This window comes from Camellia sinensis, chromosome 13 (assembly GCF_055761805.1).
Source record: "Camellia sinensis isolate YWXY chromosome 13, ASM5576180v1, whole genome shotgun sequence".
Taxonomy (NCBI): domain Eukaryota; kingdom Viridiplantae; phylum Streptophyta; class Magnoliopsida; order Ericales; family Theaceae; genus Camellia; species Camellia sinensis.
In genome coordinates, this window is record NC_138973.1 from 64,908,570 (window position 1) to 64,925,896 (window position 17,327).

Below are 17,327 nucleotides of genomic sequence, written 5' to 3' on the forward strand. Positions count from 1 at the left end.
CTCTTTGTAACATATGTCAAAAAACCATGATTACAACTCAAAAAGCAGCACACTACAAATTCACATCTTTCTGGACAACTCTAGGGCAATTTCATATTCAACCATTTTGATTTGATACATCAAAACCTTAGCAGTCAAAAAAGAAAATCATAGTTAGCATAAAGGGCCTAGAGGGAGGTGCTATTGTTGACATACATGTGTAAAAATCACATTAAATTACTAAAAAATTGAAGGTTCAAACAGGATGTGTGTTTGGCAACAAATGTGACCCAGAAGTCTAAAGATATGGTAATCTTATGATGATTTATCCAAAATTTCTAAACAAATTGTACATTGTTGCAACTAGAGAGGCTAATGTCAATCCACTTGGTTGACAAACTCACCACCCATGAGAGAGAGGGAGAGGCCATTGCCTCTAATTATGGCTCAAAAAACATGCTTGCTCATTCAATTTTTTTAAATCATCACAAATACAACGTGGGAAAATCACTTTCTTTTAACAATGAATTACCACAAGTATTTGTGCTAGTTAATAGTCTCGAATAAGTCATTCTCTGCCATGAATGAGGAAACATTTTTAAAACACTGCTACAAGAGTATTGAATAATTTTTTCAAAGATAAATAAGGTAAAACATATATTTTAGTATAAAGAATTAACAGTATCAATTTTCAATCTATATGACTAACAAGTTATAAATGAAAAAAGCAAATCAGTGTAATTTACCCAAAAATTAAAAACACTCATTATTTTCATATGATTTTTTCTTTTTTAGCCTGATTGGGGAAATTCATGTATTCAATAGACTTGTTCATCTTGTGTTTGTAGGTGAACAGCTGCATCAAGAAATATAATGGTGTTTCAATATTTACATCATATCGCTATACATCGATATGTATGTTGTTGCCATTGCTCTCGAACAATTGATCCCTTTTCAAGTAGAAGAAAGACAAAGAAGTAAACAATTCAACCCCACATTTCATCAGCAACAGCAACAAAACAGCATGAGAATAACAACGCATTTTCACATCTAAAAGCCAATAATGCAATATTTTGTTTTTGATACTTGTTCTCAAATACTTCCTTTCCAGGTCAATAAAATAGCCCTGTAATACCTGCCCATCAAACACATTAGGACAGATATCTAACAATGACACCTCATAACATCTCCTTAATGGCTTCAATCTTAGAGTGCACCGTGAAAGTTTGTTGCAAGACCTATGCATCCTTGGATGGAGGATGACATACAACATATTTCTTAGGAATTAATGGCAAAAAGCACCACTGTTAGTTCTTTTTCTTAGCCCACAGCATGACAAGAGAGAAGCCCATTAATGACATGATTACAACCTGCATACATCAGAAACAGTGGTGAACTTCAAAAAGTTAGCGAAGTCATTTGCACCAGAATTTTGGAAAGCCGGTTTGAAAATTAAAGACAGAAACAACAGTAAAGCTACAATATTGCACCATCTTGCTCATGTGATACAGTGATAGAGTGTGCACTGATCCAACTTTTGAAAAAGAATAGTGTATGTAACTAAATCCGTAGTTTCTTATTCTTCATGTATATTGAACATTCTAAGTCTAGGCATGCTTAATGCTGTGTTTGGTTGGAGGATTTGGGGAGGGATTTGGAAAGAGAAATGGAAAAGGTAGGTGAAATGTGAATAAATCATGCCTATATTTCACATAGTTTCACACACCTTTTCCCTTTCCCTTTCCAAATCCCCCAACCAAACACAACATAAAGGAATAAACAAAAGGACTGATCTTATAACACTACACACAAACCTGCTAAACGCCTCACTCACTCAATTGAGCCACAGCCCAAGCATAGGGGCTATACAAATGTTTCTCATTCTTCAACTCTACCTGTGGGTTTATATCAACTCAAGTTTCTTTTAGCTATCCTTCTCTTGCAGCATTATCCATAATATCATTACTCAGTCAACTTTACAAAGATAATGTGAGGACATTTATATCTTCACGACATCACCTCAATGAAAAATCGATATTTTTTTAAAGCCCTAGTATCATTTATTTATATAATTCAATATATGTATGTACTGACCCCGACCTAGATTTCCATGTGCTGAGTCACACATCAGAAATCTACAAGGGGCAATGAACCCAAAGGACATCCCTTGACTAGCCCCTTTGGGAAGCAATGAGCCCAGAGGACATCCCTTGACTATCTCTTTTGGGGAATTCCCATGGTTGTTATTATATATCTATTAAGTAGATGCGTATGATATTAGAGAATTTTTAAATATAAAATGCTAACACTATATGTTGATAATCAGTTCATCTATAGTATGTTCAGCAAAAATTCGAAGAAGATTGAGATTAACCAGCAGTATGTTCAACAAAAATTCAAAGAATATTGAGATTAACCAGCCATAGAGATCAACCCAATCACTATAACACCTTGGCAGATTATGCCATTTAATTACCTCCTTTAAGGAGAGTCAAGGGGAAAATGTGATAAACCAAGAAAAAATAAAAAGCAAATAAAAAGAAGAATGATAAAAAGGAGAATACTGAGGAGAATGCATCACCACTAAGTCAACTGCAACAAAGAGTTTGTAGAAACACTTAACATGGAATAACTTATAGCAGCCAAAACAACTGTTTTTCTCGAACAAAAAAAGTTGCAATTTTGCTCAAAGAGTTTTCTTTCTGGAGCAACAATGGTAACATAACTGATTCATGAGCCATTGACTTACAGAGATTGCAGGAGGGACACCCACAAGTGGATCTTGAAAAAACCTATTTGCAAGTGCAAGGGCAAGAAGACTGCTCTGCATTCCTGCAGGACGGATACAGTAATCAATTAGTTACAACAATATATTCTTCCTATACTATAGTGAGGACACTGCACAACCATTAAACCTGTCTCATAGGATAGTGTTCTTTGCAGTGCTTTCGCATCAGGTGCATCATGGAAGACAAGGTCTGTAAGGGAATAACCGGCAATAAAAGCTGACAAATGAAATGCAATGACGAGGAACAGAACAGATGCTCCAAAAGGGGACAAAACAGAATCTATGTTAATAGCGAGTGGTGCTCCAACGCAGAGAGCAGTCACAAATACTGACAGTGGAGGCAAAAATGGCCGAATAGCATTACAAATCCGAGGAAAGAACCTGTAGGCACAAAAAAAAAGAAAGTATAAGACATGGAGGGACTAATGGGGATATCATGTTAAATGATTTACTTAAACCAGTTTATCACCTATTAAGAAGCAATCCAGAAGCAATGGGTGCAACTACAATCTGCAGAATACTGGACACCATTCCTTTTACATCAACAGGTAATCTTTTTCCAATAAGCAAGAGTGACAAGATTGGGGTGACAAGAACTGCACTAGCAGTGGACAATGATGTCATCACAATGCTTAGAGGGGCCATTGATGGGTCAGTCAGGAAGGTAGCATAATTTGAGAGCTGAGCCCCACTAACGCAAGAAGTCAACATGATCCCAGCACCTGGTATTGCCAAGGTTAGCATACACTTTATTTATTTATTTATTTTTTTGGTGAGATAAGACAGACTGACTGTTTACCTAAAGAAGTTGGAAGACCAAATATTGTAATTGAAACTGTGCCAAAAACATATCCAAGGAGAGGCTTCACCACAAACTGGCCAATATAACCAGCCAATATTGCTGCTGGCCTCTTGAATGCTTCAAGAAAGTCTTTTTCACTTGAATTAACCCCAACTGCAAACATCAAAAACCCTAGCGCTGGAGCATAGTATCTGAAAATGGTTGAAAGAAAGTATTTAGTTCATGTGATTGGTATAAAATTTGAAGAACCCTTACAAGCTGTAATTTAATCTCCCTTGAACCAGTTCAACTAACAATTTGGCATCGCATACCAAGAGCAAGCCAAATTCAATTTACTGTACATCATTAGTTGCACCTGGGATATTCATATAGTAGTCAAAACTAATTGCTCCATTTCCACAAAACCTTTGATTGATCCTTGTAGAAGATGCAAAGTCTTATTGTATTATTTTTATTTATTTTATATACTTATAAGTTATATATTTATTTCAGTTTCAGATGCATTATGGAGACTTGTTATTTGGCATTACTGTGTATGTTGCTTTTCAACCACGACAATACTAGAACATAGCAGCTGTTAGCATCCATCTGTTCGGATACAAAAATCAGTGCATACTTGCAGTGACAATTTCTTATAACTAGCTACCCATTCAAGAGTATGAACCCTCCAATTAAACAAATTTCATCGGTCAATTAATTTCACTAGCATGAGGTAACAAAACCAAAATATATATATATATATATATATATATTTGCTTTGTAAGAAAAGGCTTTTAAATTATATCTTTGATCTACTTTCCTAGTTTAAATTGTTGTTTCCTTGTATAATTAACACTCATTAATAATGAAGTGAAATAAACCATGTTTTTTGAGGGAACAAAAGCAGAGAGAGCTGAAATAGCCTATATTCCCAGGTCATCTTGCCTCTACCACAATTTTCTTTTACCTTACAAAAGAACCTTTTGCATTACAAAAGAACCTTTTGCAAATCCCAATGAGAAGCAGGTGGCTTTTTAAAAGGCATCACCCTAGCAATGACCTCCAAGCTTTGCATATAAAACTTTCCTCAGCAAGAAATCACTTCAGTGAAATTTCAAACAATGATGCATGATTAATTCAACCAAATATATCGTTTTTCCTAATTAGTTGCTCTCAGATGCAATAATAAAAATATAAAAAATAGGACTGCTCATAGCTAACTTAACTATACAAAGAATGTCCAAAAAACCTGCTAGTAAACCATGTGAACGAAGGTGGATAGAGAAGGGCCAAAACTGTACTAGCAATAACTACTTGAGGTAGAATTGAATTTGCTCCTTTCAAAATCTTCACAAAAGAAGCCTCCTTTTGCTTATGAATCTGAGATAAGATGAATATCAAATATTATCAACCTGGACGCCATTATACCTTCAAATACCTAATGTCGATGAACAAAAAACAAAAACTGCAATTGGCCAGAATGAATATCAATAGTAAAATTTCAATACAGATGTATTGCAACACACAGAAATGCCCCTACTGATCAATACAAACAAGCTACTGAAACTCTGCACATCCAAAAAGAGATGCATGTACTTGTATTTTTATTTTCAATGCTTTATAAGCACGCATGCACTGAAGATTTGGGTGAAAAAGAAAAAAGGGGGTGGACAGGGAGATCCTACTTGTTCACGCAAAGCTTCTTATTATTTATAATAAAACATATTTTCTCATAGAGCATGCTATAGTCTATGCATACTTATCCTCCTGGTTTTTGGTCTTTTGTTTGTTATGCAACATGTGAAAGACGCTAATTTAGGATTTAAAAGGGATCTCCAAGGTTTTATACTCTGAAACAACCTCAACCAACTGTCCATATACTGGAAGCTCTACCCACCAGAACAAGAGGTCAGTCGAAACTTGGATGAATTTGCCATGACATATAGCTTTGGCCCAAATTTGACTAGGGGCAGAAACATCTAAAAATCTGGAATAAGGATATCGTAACAATGTGGACACTAAGTGAATGGGCAAGGGAGCTATGGCACCAGTTTTCTGACACAAAGCAAATGTGAGATTGGGATTCAGTATATATGAGATACAGCAGAAAATAAATAACCAAGCTCTAGTTCACTGAAGACAACTGGCCATCCATGACCATCCCAGACAAATGTCTTAAAATCTGGACTCACCCTCAAAACCGTTCTCTACCTAAAACCGGTGTATTTCAACAAAACCAGTAAAAAAACTGCGATTCAACCAACCGGTAACGGTTAATGAGAACCAGGCAAACTATAAATCTTATTCTTTTTATCTTCTTTCTTTCTTTCTATATATACATATATATATATATATATATATATATAAATTTGGAGTAGAAACTCCCACTTCAAAGGCCTCCTCTTATCATCAATTACGATTTTATTAAATATTATTACTAAACACTATACAACAAATTTTATTGTAATTTTAATACTAAGATTTCTTTCTTATTTATGTATAACTTTTCTTGTAACTTTTACGGAAATTCAATTTACACACCATACAAACTCTTGACCACACCACAAATGGTGTGCGGATAAACTTCCGAACAAATGTCAAATATTTGGATTAAAGTTATGAACAAAAAAAAATTGTTCAAATAAACATTCCTTTCAATTATTTATATCCGAACAACTATTCTATGTTCATAAATTTATATCTAAATTCAAAAATTAATATTCAAACAGTATTTGTGATGTGTACTGAGAGTTTGCATGGTGTGCAGATAGAATTACACTGATTTTTAATATCTATATTTTTTATATACGTAGAAGATAGGGACAATTACTACACAGTGATGTCAGGCAAAATTAATTACATTAATGAAAAAATTTATAACAGTAATGCTACATCTACTGAATTTGAGCTCACCCGAATTGCTTGAATTTGTGCGTGCCAGTTGAAACACCGGGTCATCCGAGAGGTCGTTCAGTTGGTCATCCAGGCGGATGCCGGTTGACAACCCTAATAGTTGTGATTGACAAAGGTGATAACTGTGATTGACAAAGGTGACACCAGTCATCTAGGTGGTCGGTCGGCCGGCTTACGTAATTTGGGTAATTCAGGGGACTCCAAATTTAGTGAATCAATCATTTTTAAAATTTATACTTTTAATAATTATTATTTTCTATTCCTACTTCATTGTTATTTTCCCCAGAAGATATCTTTTCTGATTTGCTGAACAGTTCGCTTTTCCAGGACACTCCACATGCGACCAAAAAAGCAAGATAAAATATTACCACTGGAAAAAGAATATAATTCGAGTATAAAATAAAATTATATTAGGTCAAATTTGATTACTACAAAATAATTCATCTTTTTATTATTTTTTATCATATCACCTTTTTACTTTTATTCACATTTTTTCGTAAAACAATAAAAAATACATTTATTTAAATCATTCCAAACAAACAAAATATACCTAAAGACAAAAAAAGGAATAGAAAGGGAGTATAGTTAAAAATATTAACCTGAGTTGGATAGGGAAGAACAGGATTCGAAAACTGATCAGACTCGAATGAATCCGAGAACTTTTCCGATACACATCTACTGACTAGTAGTAATCTTGAGTTCCGAACTATAATTAAGCCAAACAAAATGAAAAAACAAAGAACATCCATTAACAACCAAAATCAAATTACAGAGCAAGGTAAACAACTCACGCCGAGAAACCGAGTCATCGATTGGGATCCGAAACCCTAAACAACGTCCCTCTGCATAGATTAAAACAAAAATCATTTACAAAACACAACTGCGTCTGCATATAGAGAGAGTGGGAGAGAGACCTGAGGATGAGTGATATTTTCGCGGGAAAAGAAGAAGAGAATTGGGAGGGATGTAGCTGTAGGAGAGGTTTTTGAGAAGGGAAAGTGAGGAGAGGGAAGGTTGAGGAGGGATCTGCAACCATTGTTGTTGGTGGTGAAGAAGTTGGGAGCTGAGAGTGGTTTGACTCATTTGAGTAACAGAAAAACGGAATTGATCGAGGAGAGGGGGTTCAGATGAGAGAGGTCAGTGGTACGTTTGGTTAATGCTGGTACCAAACCCTCACCGCACTTTTCCATCATAACAACGGGCGTGAATTTGGCCCGGTCCGGCTCGGTTCATCCGGGTCCGGACTTGGGCCGGCACTTGTCAAGCCTTGTTCGCTTCACAAAAATTTGAGCCCGGTTGGGCCAAAAAATTAGGCTTAGATATAGGGAGGATTCGAGCCTTAGACGGGCTAATGGGTCTGCCCTGAGCTCAAGGTTAAATTTTTTTTTTTTTTTTTTATACCAAAATTTTATTTTTTTTTTACAAAAAATGACACTGGATCTTTGCCCGGCTAAGCTTTGAGTGAGACTTGAGCGGGCCACGAGCCAGGCCGGGTTTCAAAATGATGGCCTAAATGCAGGCCTAGAGTCTCGGATTGGACTGGGCTGGGCTCCGACCTGAGCTTAATTGGACCGAGCCCATCACTGGCTGCAGGCCATCCACGAACCACAGGCTATTTTTACACTCTTACAAATTCATCCTCATCAACAAATTTAGAAAGTAATCTCTAACATAGACCCTGTATGAACTCCACACACACAATCATCCATTTAAAAAAATTCTTGGTAGGTAAGTCTAGGTTAGCAGATTTCTCCATTCACTATTTAGGAATTGTTTGGGATGCTCTAAATAATACTTTTTATGAAAATATGTACAATGTGGTAGAAAGATAATGCGACCTAAATAAAAGATGATATGACCTGCAGAGGGGTGAAAATACTGGCCCAAGGACAAGACATGTTAAGCCCAAGACCCAAATCAAGGAAGGCCCAAACCATTGATAAGTCTAACAAAAGAAAGAACAATGTTATCTGACTAAAGCCTGAACAAAATCGCCATCTAAAAGAAGATTTGCAAAATGTAAGAGGGCCGCTAGATTAATTCACAGCGAACAATGAAGATCATAATCACCAAAGATAGGTGCATAGGACTAGCCCGTATAAAGGAAATGGTTGTCCGATGAACCTAATCGGACGAATGAGACAATTAGCAAGTTGTCCCTAAGAGGCTTGACATAATTTAAGTCGTACACAGCAAGGTAATCCAATGGAAAAGAATCAAAGTAACCTAACCACTTACTCGGCCAAAGTCTAGCGATAATCAAAACCCTTAGACAAAGATGACAATCCAACAGTTAAGGCCAAAACCACAACACTATAAAAGGGGAAGTAAAGAAAAGCAAATGGTAAGTATAAAAGAAACTATAGAACCTATACTATAAAGTAAATATTTTATGGCTGATCATATGTCTAACTTGATCGTCAGAGGGTCCTCCTAACCAGATCTGGTCGGGAGCAAGTAGTGACTAATTGGTTTCTCTTTGCAAAGTAAAGGAAGGACTACCTCATCTCCCATTTCGTATGGAGAATTCTCAACTTTCCACATGACCTAAATAAAATAAAAAGATGATCTGAAGTAGATCATCTCAAATAATCCCTTAGTGGTTGTTTTACAAAATAATTACATATATATGACAAAGTTTGTAATTTTAATAATTAATATTTATAGTCTATCATTTATCTATAATTATTTTTTAAAAAATACACTGAATAATAATTTATTCTATTTTTAATTATATCAAATTTTTGACTTTTCATAGTCCTAAAAAAAAATTAAAAATTTAAGGACAAAAGTTGTTCAGTGTGTTTAGTTTTACTTTTCTGAAAATTGAATTTTTTATTTTTTGTATTTTTTTTTTAATTTTTAGTGAATATTTTTAAAATTTTAAGTAATTATTTTTTTTACTTTTTTAGATGCACCTTACTTAGATGTATCAAAATAGTAAAATATTTATGAAAAAATATTTTTAAAAATTAATAAATATACAAAATACAAAAAATATACTGAATTTTCATTTTTTTTTTGTATTTTTGGTATTTAGTGAATTTTTTAAAGATTTTTTTTCATAATATTATACTTTTTAAATGTATTTATGTTAGGTGCATCTAAAAATTAAAAAAATTACTTAAAATATTTTTAAAATTTAGTGAAAACAAAAAAAATATGGAAAACGAAAAAATAAATTTTTCTAAAAAGTGAATTATGAAAACTAAAACCAAACAGAGCCATTAATTTTTGTATATATATAAAATTTGGCTTATTTTCTTCTTTATTATAAAAAGTTTAAATTGAATCAATTTAAAAATAAAAAATAGAATCTTCTAATTAAGATAGATCCCAAAAATTTATAAAAAAAAAAAAAAAAAAAAAAAAAAAAAAAAAAAAACGAGAAAGTAAAAAAGAAACCATATGAAGCCTAACTCCTATAGGCCAGAGCACATTTAATTGTATTTTATCAAAATATTAAATATATATTAAAATGGGCTTTAATATGTGCGGTCAATATTCATCTTGATTATTTTAGTTGCTAGCATATAAAACTAAGCCATAGTATTTGAAAATTCTCAAACTCTTAATGAAAAATTAATCATGTATGAAATTTAATTTTTTATACAAAATATGTGATTTTTTATTTCAAATTAAAACAGTAACTATTATAGCTCATAAATTCAAGATTATCACCATCGCATAATTCAAAAAGAATTTTCTCCATAAATATTATGTTTTGTGTTGCATTCTCTATGATCGAGGAAAACGCACAAAATTACTAGTGTGACCTTTTATAGCTAAGTCAATACCAATTATTAAATTGTGTAATCATATATTTAATTTAAATACATTTAAAAAAGTAAAAATAAAATAAAATAAAATAAATTCCCCACAAGTTCCTCATATAAAATTGCATCCTGTGAAAAGTTCAAATCAAAATATTTTAATGTTCAAGGTCATTCACTGAATAATTCTTAGGGTACTACACAGTATTGAAGTTGCTCAAGAGAAAGAAGATGATAGGAGGAACCACAAACAAAGGACTTGGCTTTTCATTCTGCTTATTTTCTAGCGAGATGAACTTGATCGTGCTCGTAGAGGAAGTCATGAGTGATGATATTGTTAAATCTTTGAGATAGAAGTATCCTTTTCTACAATTATGATTTCACTAATACTGTGTTTGGTTGAGAGATTTAAGAAGGGATTTGGAAAAATAAGGAAAAAATGTGTGAAAATGTAAATATATTTTATTCACATTTCACATTTTTTTTCTTATTTTTTTTTTAAATTTCTTTCCAAATCTCTTAAAACACGTTGTAAATTGTTGATTGAGGAAGAGGAGTTTTTGCTTTTTGATCTTCGTATTGTCTTTGTCAGGGGAATCAATATGAGGAGCCGACTTAGTAGTTTATGACAAAACCAGAATGTGCAAATCAATTATTTTCACTGTTGTCTTCAGCAACATATATATCATATATGTAAAAGATTATGTTTATTAATAATACTACTAAAATCATTTGAAAAGGAATCTATCTCACTTACTTGTATGAGCACAACTCTATATTTAAAATGCATGATATGTACAAATTTCTAACAAGTGACACTAGTTATTCAACATTATATTGGAGACTGTAAAGAAAAAAAAATGATTTATTTTAATTTGGATGGTAAAATTTTGCTATCTAGGTTAAGTAAATACAATGAAATTTTATTTTGATAAATTTATCGTTTAATATTTTTGCTAATAATGATAATTGTCGTGACAAACACAGTGGCTAGTAATGGTGATGGTGAAATTTCAATTTAATGATAAATTCATATATTACTATCCTAATTAATGGAGTAAAAATTTATAGTGTTAGCATTACTTAGACAATAAAATTTGTCTGAATATATATATATATATATATATTAAATTTCATAATTAACATTGATCTTAATTGGTAGATCTCGATAAGAGACTTACAAAAATATTAATTTTATCAAAAACCAATAGCAACATCAATATTTAAGTAATTTTAAATATTAATAAATAAAGAAGACATATTTGTGGATGAAGCATAATTTAATCTAATTCTTACGTCCTTCTAAGAATAAGAAAAAAAATTTGTTTGCCCCAAATCAACTTAAACCTAAAATATTAGATCAATTTAACTTAAAACCTACCCAAAAAAAAAAAAAAAATTAAGAATTTTAAAAGTCAAGATGTGATGCGCAGGCTAATAAATTACTTTGCGCATGCTTCTGTTTACGTAATCTCCAACTATTATAAACCATTGTAGTAGTTGGTTAATTTTACTTTTATTTTCTAAATTATTGTTACTTTTTTCTATTTAATTTCTCAATTATTAATTTGATCTATTTAATTTATAAAGTCTCTTATTCCAATTCATATCAACTGGACACAATTCGTCCAAATCTGTAATATGAAAATTGAATATAATAGACAAAAAAACAGTAATTTTATGATTTGAATAACTTAAATCATATAAAGAAGAGCACTCACTTTTTTTATTCATTATTTTGAAAAGAGGTGTAGAGAAGGAAAATGGAATTTTAGTTGTAGAGTGCAAATTGTTTAAGCTGATTGTTTGGCAATGCACTAAATAAGTGCTTATTTTGAGTTACAACACTTTTCTATTTTTCTATATATTTTTTTGTAAAAAATTAAAAAGTATACTAAGCAAACCTCAAACAACTTTAATGATTAAGCTTTAACGGTTAGAAAATGGATTTTGAAATAGATTTTTATTTGTAGAAAATCGATTTATTTATTTATTTATTTTTTGTTCATCAAATTAAGTTTTAATGGTTACTAATTTAAGAAATTGTTTAAATTGGCCCTGTTTGGTAGAGTTTTTTTTAAGTTAAAATCTGATAATTATAAAGTAGAAGTTAAAATCAAATTTTTTCTAACTTCTAAATAATCAGCATATTTAAGCTATTTTCTATCTAATAACATATAATTAGAAACTGCACCAAATAGTTTTGCATAGACTCCAAAATTAAAATAAGTTATAATCACCTCTTAGATCTATACCAAACAGTCCCATTAAATGCGATTTAAAATTTTTCAAATTAAATAGATAAAATTAATAGCTTATAAGTATAAATTAGCAAAAATAACAATAGTTTATGTAAGAATTTATGTATTATTGATTGATCTGTCTTGATGTTATGTTTTGGATTACAAATTACAACTTCTATAAATAGAAAAGAAAGTGGTAGTAGGTGTAGTGTAGTGGAGGTGGTAGGTGAAGTGTAAGAATTTATGTATTATTGATTGATCTGTCTTGATGTTATGTTTTGGATTACAAATTACAACTTCTATAAATAGAAAAGAAAGTGGTAGTAGGTGTAGTGTAGTGGAGGTGGTAGGTGAAGTGGGTGCTAGTGGAGATGGTAGGTGTGGAGAGAAATTCTAACAGCCCCCCGCAAACTCAAGGAGGATAGGAACTAACCAACTTGAGTTTGGAGAGAGTTTACAAAACAAGAAAATACATAAAAATAAAAAAAAAGAAAATACATAAAAATAAAAATAAAAAAGATAGGGGACACTGTATGGTCGTGTCAGACCGTTGGTGAAGACTCTGAAAGGTGGTGCCATAACGTGATAGAGGACACTGGATGGGTGTGCCATAACGGTGTAGAGGACACTGTATGGTTGTGTCATAACGTGGTAGAGGACACTGTATGCTAACCGGAATCAATGTCGGGACAGTTTATAGGGTCATGTCGGACCGTTGAAGATGCTAACCGGAATCAAATGTCGGGACAGTTTATAGGGTCATGTCGGACCGTTGAAGATGCTAACCGGAATCAAATGTCGGGACAGTTTATAGGGTCATGTCGGACCGTTGGAAAAGTTGCACCCTCAAAAGGTGTGCCCAATTTTTCAAAAGGCGTGCCATCAAAAGGCGTGCCCACTTTATCAAAAGATGTGCCATGAAAAGGCGTGCCAATTTGTCGGGCGGCAAAAGGCGCGCGATGCGCTTGGCTGGCCCTGGCTATTTAAAACAAGGTTGAGGCGAAGGCTGTGCATACTAGCCTGAAACCTCTGAACGCTCGGAGAGCTTGTCTCTGCAAATCTTGAAATACCCGGAAACCAACCCTTCTCTGAAACACTTAGCAACTCAGAAACATGGCCTCTTCTTCCCGTCCAGCTACCCAGAACCTGCTCACGCTCTTTCCAGAACTGAACGAGCCCACAAGAGAAATAACTGGTGCGGTGGCCAGTGAACCGCAACCAAACACCTCTGGTTTTGCTCCATTGAACTTTCCGATGCGGTCGGTGGAGCAAAAAATGGCGATGCAAACTGATATTGAGGCTAATCAGTATACTCTGAAGTCATGCGTGGAAACCATGACGGCGGTCACAAATTTGTCGAACCGGCTGCAGAGTAGGACAAATGAGGTGCAGCATTTAAACTCCCAGCTGGCTCTGCTCCAACGCATGTATAAGGATGCGCGAGCAGAGATAAGCGTGCTAAGGGCAGAAAACAAGGAGCTGAAGCGGAAGGCCACCGTGATGTTCCGATTTGGAGGGCCACCATATGCGGCAGTGGAGGAGCAGGGAGTAAATGTGCTCGGTGGCGGAGGAAATCCGGAGGCAACATCGTCAAGGGCCGTCCAAGACGGAGGCAAGAAGAAGAGACCTGCAGCAGAGTAGAGAAGAAAAATTCCAATGTGGATGTGGGTGTTTTTTTTTTTTTTTTTTTTTTTTTTTTTTTTGTATGGTGATCGGGGTGAGCCCCGACATGAATAAAATGAGATTGAGTTTGGTGGGCAGTTCATCTGCGTCGTGGGTTTTTTTTTTTTTTTTTTTTTTGGTGTTAAAGACATAATAATGAAAAAAAAATAAAAAACAGAGGAAAAATAAAGGGAAAGAGTGGGTCACGTGGGTGTGTTGGCCACGGTTAAAGTAATAAAAAAAAAATAAAATAATAAAATAAAAAAAAAGAAAAAAGAAAAGGGAAGATGCAAATAAAAAAAGAGGAAAAATAAAGGGAAAGAGTGGGTCACGTGGGTGTGTTGGATAATATCAATCAAGAAAAACAGATATAATATATATATATATATAGAAAAGAAAGAAAGTTGGCAAAATAGTGGGTGGATTCTTTTCAAAAGAAGGATTAAAATAAATATAAAAAAAGAAAAGAAAAGAAAGTGGAGTGTGTTAAAGAAAAGACATCATTCATGTTGGTGCATTTTTCATTGGCCGACTTGATAGTAGGCTGGTTTTGTTTGAGTGTTTGATGGGTCCCTCCACATGGACGAAGAAGTGGTAACAGCAACATCCATTGCCACTGTTGAGGAAGAGAGAGAGATAGCGACTGAAGAGAGGAGAGAAGGGGTTTGTTTCATGGCATAGCGAACGCCGGCGTGAGCGGCGAGGTGGAGGATGTGGGTGCCGACGAAGCCGGCGGCGCCTGTGACGAGGATGGAGAAGCCGTGGGTCGATGTCGCCATTGATGAACAAATATGTGTGAGGCAGAGAAGAGTTCAGAAATGGATTTGTGGTGCTGGATTGGAGACCGGCGTTGCCGAAGGAGTACCTGTACAACCAATCTTGCAAGGTCGTCAGGCTAATACACTTGACCATGATGGGTACCGTATAGCAGAAAGGGGAGGAGTGAAGGTATGTGTAAAAAATTCCAGCGGGCAGCAATGGCAAAGTTGCCGGCCGGCTGCCCGCCGGTGACAAATAAATACAGGCTTAAATCTTATAGCTCTGATACCATGTAAGAATTTATGTATTATTGATTGATCTGTCTTGATGTTATGTTTTGGATTACAAATTACAACTTCTATAAATAGAAAAGAAAGTGGTAGTAGGTGTAGTGTAGTGGAGGTGGTAGGTGAAGTGGGTGCTAGTGGAGATGGTAGGTGTGGAGAGAAATTCTAACAGTTTAAGAAATAAAAGTAAAATTAATCCAATAATAGTAATCATATAAATAATGATATTGTGGAGGACGGATTATCTACTTCTAGATGAGGGCAAGATGCAACACCTAGGTCTCATCTTGACATATAAAACAATCAAGACCGGTAGGGGCCTTCCTAATTTGGCGAGGGTTGAGAGTGTCCGACGATCAACTTAGTACCTGTTCGAAAAGAAAATTGAATATAAGAGAGAATATTTATTTTTATTTTGTGTCTCCCTGGCTTGCCGCTTCACATCCAATAGTGTTGAGAGCGCTCGCTTAGACTGAAATCTAACCATTCATTTGTCCGTTAAATATCGAATGGTTTGGCTTTGATACGTATCTTTTCATACTCCGATCCATCGATGGGCTTGTTGGGCCTCTCTTTGGGCCTCTGCAGGGTCTTTATGCTTCTGGGCCCATCATCTCTATTTTTGCATACTCTTAATTTATGAAATTCTGCCAGCCCCCCACAGGTATCGCAATGTATTCGGCGTCAATTGATTTTCTTTGATAATATATAGAGAAGATTAACATCATCACTTATTTAGAAATTTCTAATTGGTTTGAAACTTTTTTTCTTTTGAAAATATTAACCTAGTTTGAAAGCTTTTACAAGGTATTTCTATTTCACTAATCAAGATTAATGTGTTGAGTTTCTTTAAGTTCAAATCTAAATTTTAAAAAAAATTTGAAGGGTTTGTAGGTCTCATCACAGATCCTATTTTGATGATTTGAATTATTCATTTTGTAAGATACTCTGTGAATATCATTCATTAAAAAATTAAGTCAATTTGATAATTATAATATTTTCATTTTACCTTGTTTTTTTTCAAAAATATTTAAATTTATAGTGGTGTAGAGAGAGATTTGGTGATGAGTGGATGAAAATGATAATATAATAATTTTATTTTGATATTAGTTAGATCAATTACAAAACAATTTTAATAATAAAATACTAAAATATTTGCAATATTGAAAATATGAGAAGGAATTCAAAATTTTAACAAATCTCAAAAAAATATCTTTGTATTTTATCCTATATTATGCCCTCATTTGGCATAAAGATTTTTGGGGTTAAAAAGTTAAAATAGTTATAAAAAATTAAAATTAGTTAAAAATTAATAAAATAAAATGTCACATTTAAATTAGGAAAAATTATTTATAAGTCTTATTAGGGAGACTTATGCTACATATAGTCTTACTAAAAAACTTATGTTCCCATAAGTCCTGGGAAGTTTGTTGACACATTTGCCCTCAATATTAGTTGTTAATATCATAAATAATAGTAAAATCATATATAGGAAATTGAATGTTATCATAAATCATATCTATATAAACGTAACGTAACGTGACACCTATATGTAACGTGACACCTACATAAGCATAACATGACACTTATGATCTATATAGGAAATTACATGTTATCATAGATCATATCTACATAAACGTAACGTAACATGTCACCTACATAAACGTAACATGACACCTATAATCTATAGTAACATGTAATTTCCTATAGGAAATTGCATGTTACCATAGATCGTATCTACATAAACGGAACGTAACGTGACACCTACATAAACGTAACGTGACACCTATGATCTATGAATGTTGCCATAGATCGTATTTATATGAAACGTAACATGACACCAACATAAACCAGCAATATTTTCACATTCAATTTAAAAAAATAAAAACTCATTAAATTTGCAAAACATAACGTGACACGTTACATTACGTTTATGCTTTCGTTTGGCAAGTGGGTTGGCTTTTTGGCTTTTTTGGCTATTTTAGCCTGGGCTTAAAAGCTTGATTTGGGAAGAACTTTTTGGCTTTTTGGCTTTTTTGAGTTTTTTTGTGAGAGAAGAATGTAATGATTATGGGTTGGATGTGATGTTTTGTTTGTTATGGCTAAAATAGCCTATTTTATTTTTGAGTAATGTTTGAGGGC

General features: G+C 33.6%; 1 protein-coding gene across 3 annotated transcripts; it reads right to left on the reverse strand.

Annotated features, from left to right (window-relative positions):
* Window positions 1–1,004: 1,004 nt before the first annotated feature.
* On the reverse strand, window positions 1,005–7,808 carry LOC114308488 (putative sodium/metabolite cotransporter BASS5, chloroplastic). Of its 3 annotated transcripts, none has more exons than XM_028254079.2 (9): window positions 7,376–7,808; window positions 7,253–7,303; window positions 7,061–7,167; window positions 4,798–4,928; window positions 3,567–3,760; window positions 3,237–3,489; window positions 2,895–3,148; window positions 2,729–2,811; window positions 1,005–1,349 (listed from the first exon to the last, which is right to left on the reverse strand). In XM_028254079.2, exons 1-9 carry the CDS (start codon window positions 7,542–7,544, stop codon window positions 1,287–1,289), a joined length of 1,305 nt encoding a protein of 434 aa, XP_028109880.1. In that variant the 5' UTR covers window positions 7,545–7,808; the 3' UTR covers window positions 1,005–1,286. The 3 variants fall into 3 exon arrangements, with proteins under 3 accessions (XP_028109880.1, XP_028109881.1, XP_028109882.1); XM_028254080.2 differs by having other exon boundaries at window positions 7,253–7,288; window positions 7,376–7,755; XM_028254081.2 differs by lacking the exon at window positions 7,253–7,303 and having other exon boundaries at window positions 7,376–7,631.
* Window positions 7,809–17,327: the final 9,519 nt, after the last annotated feature.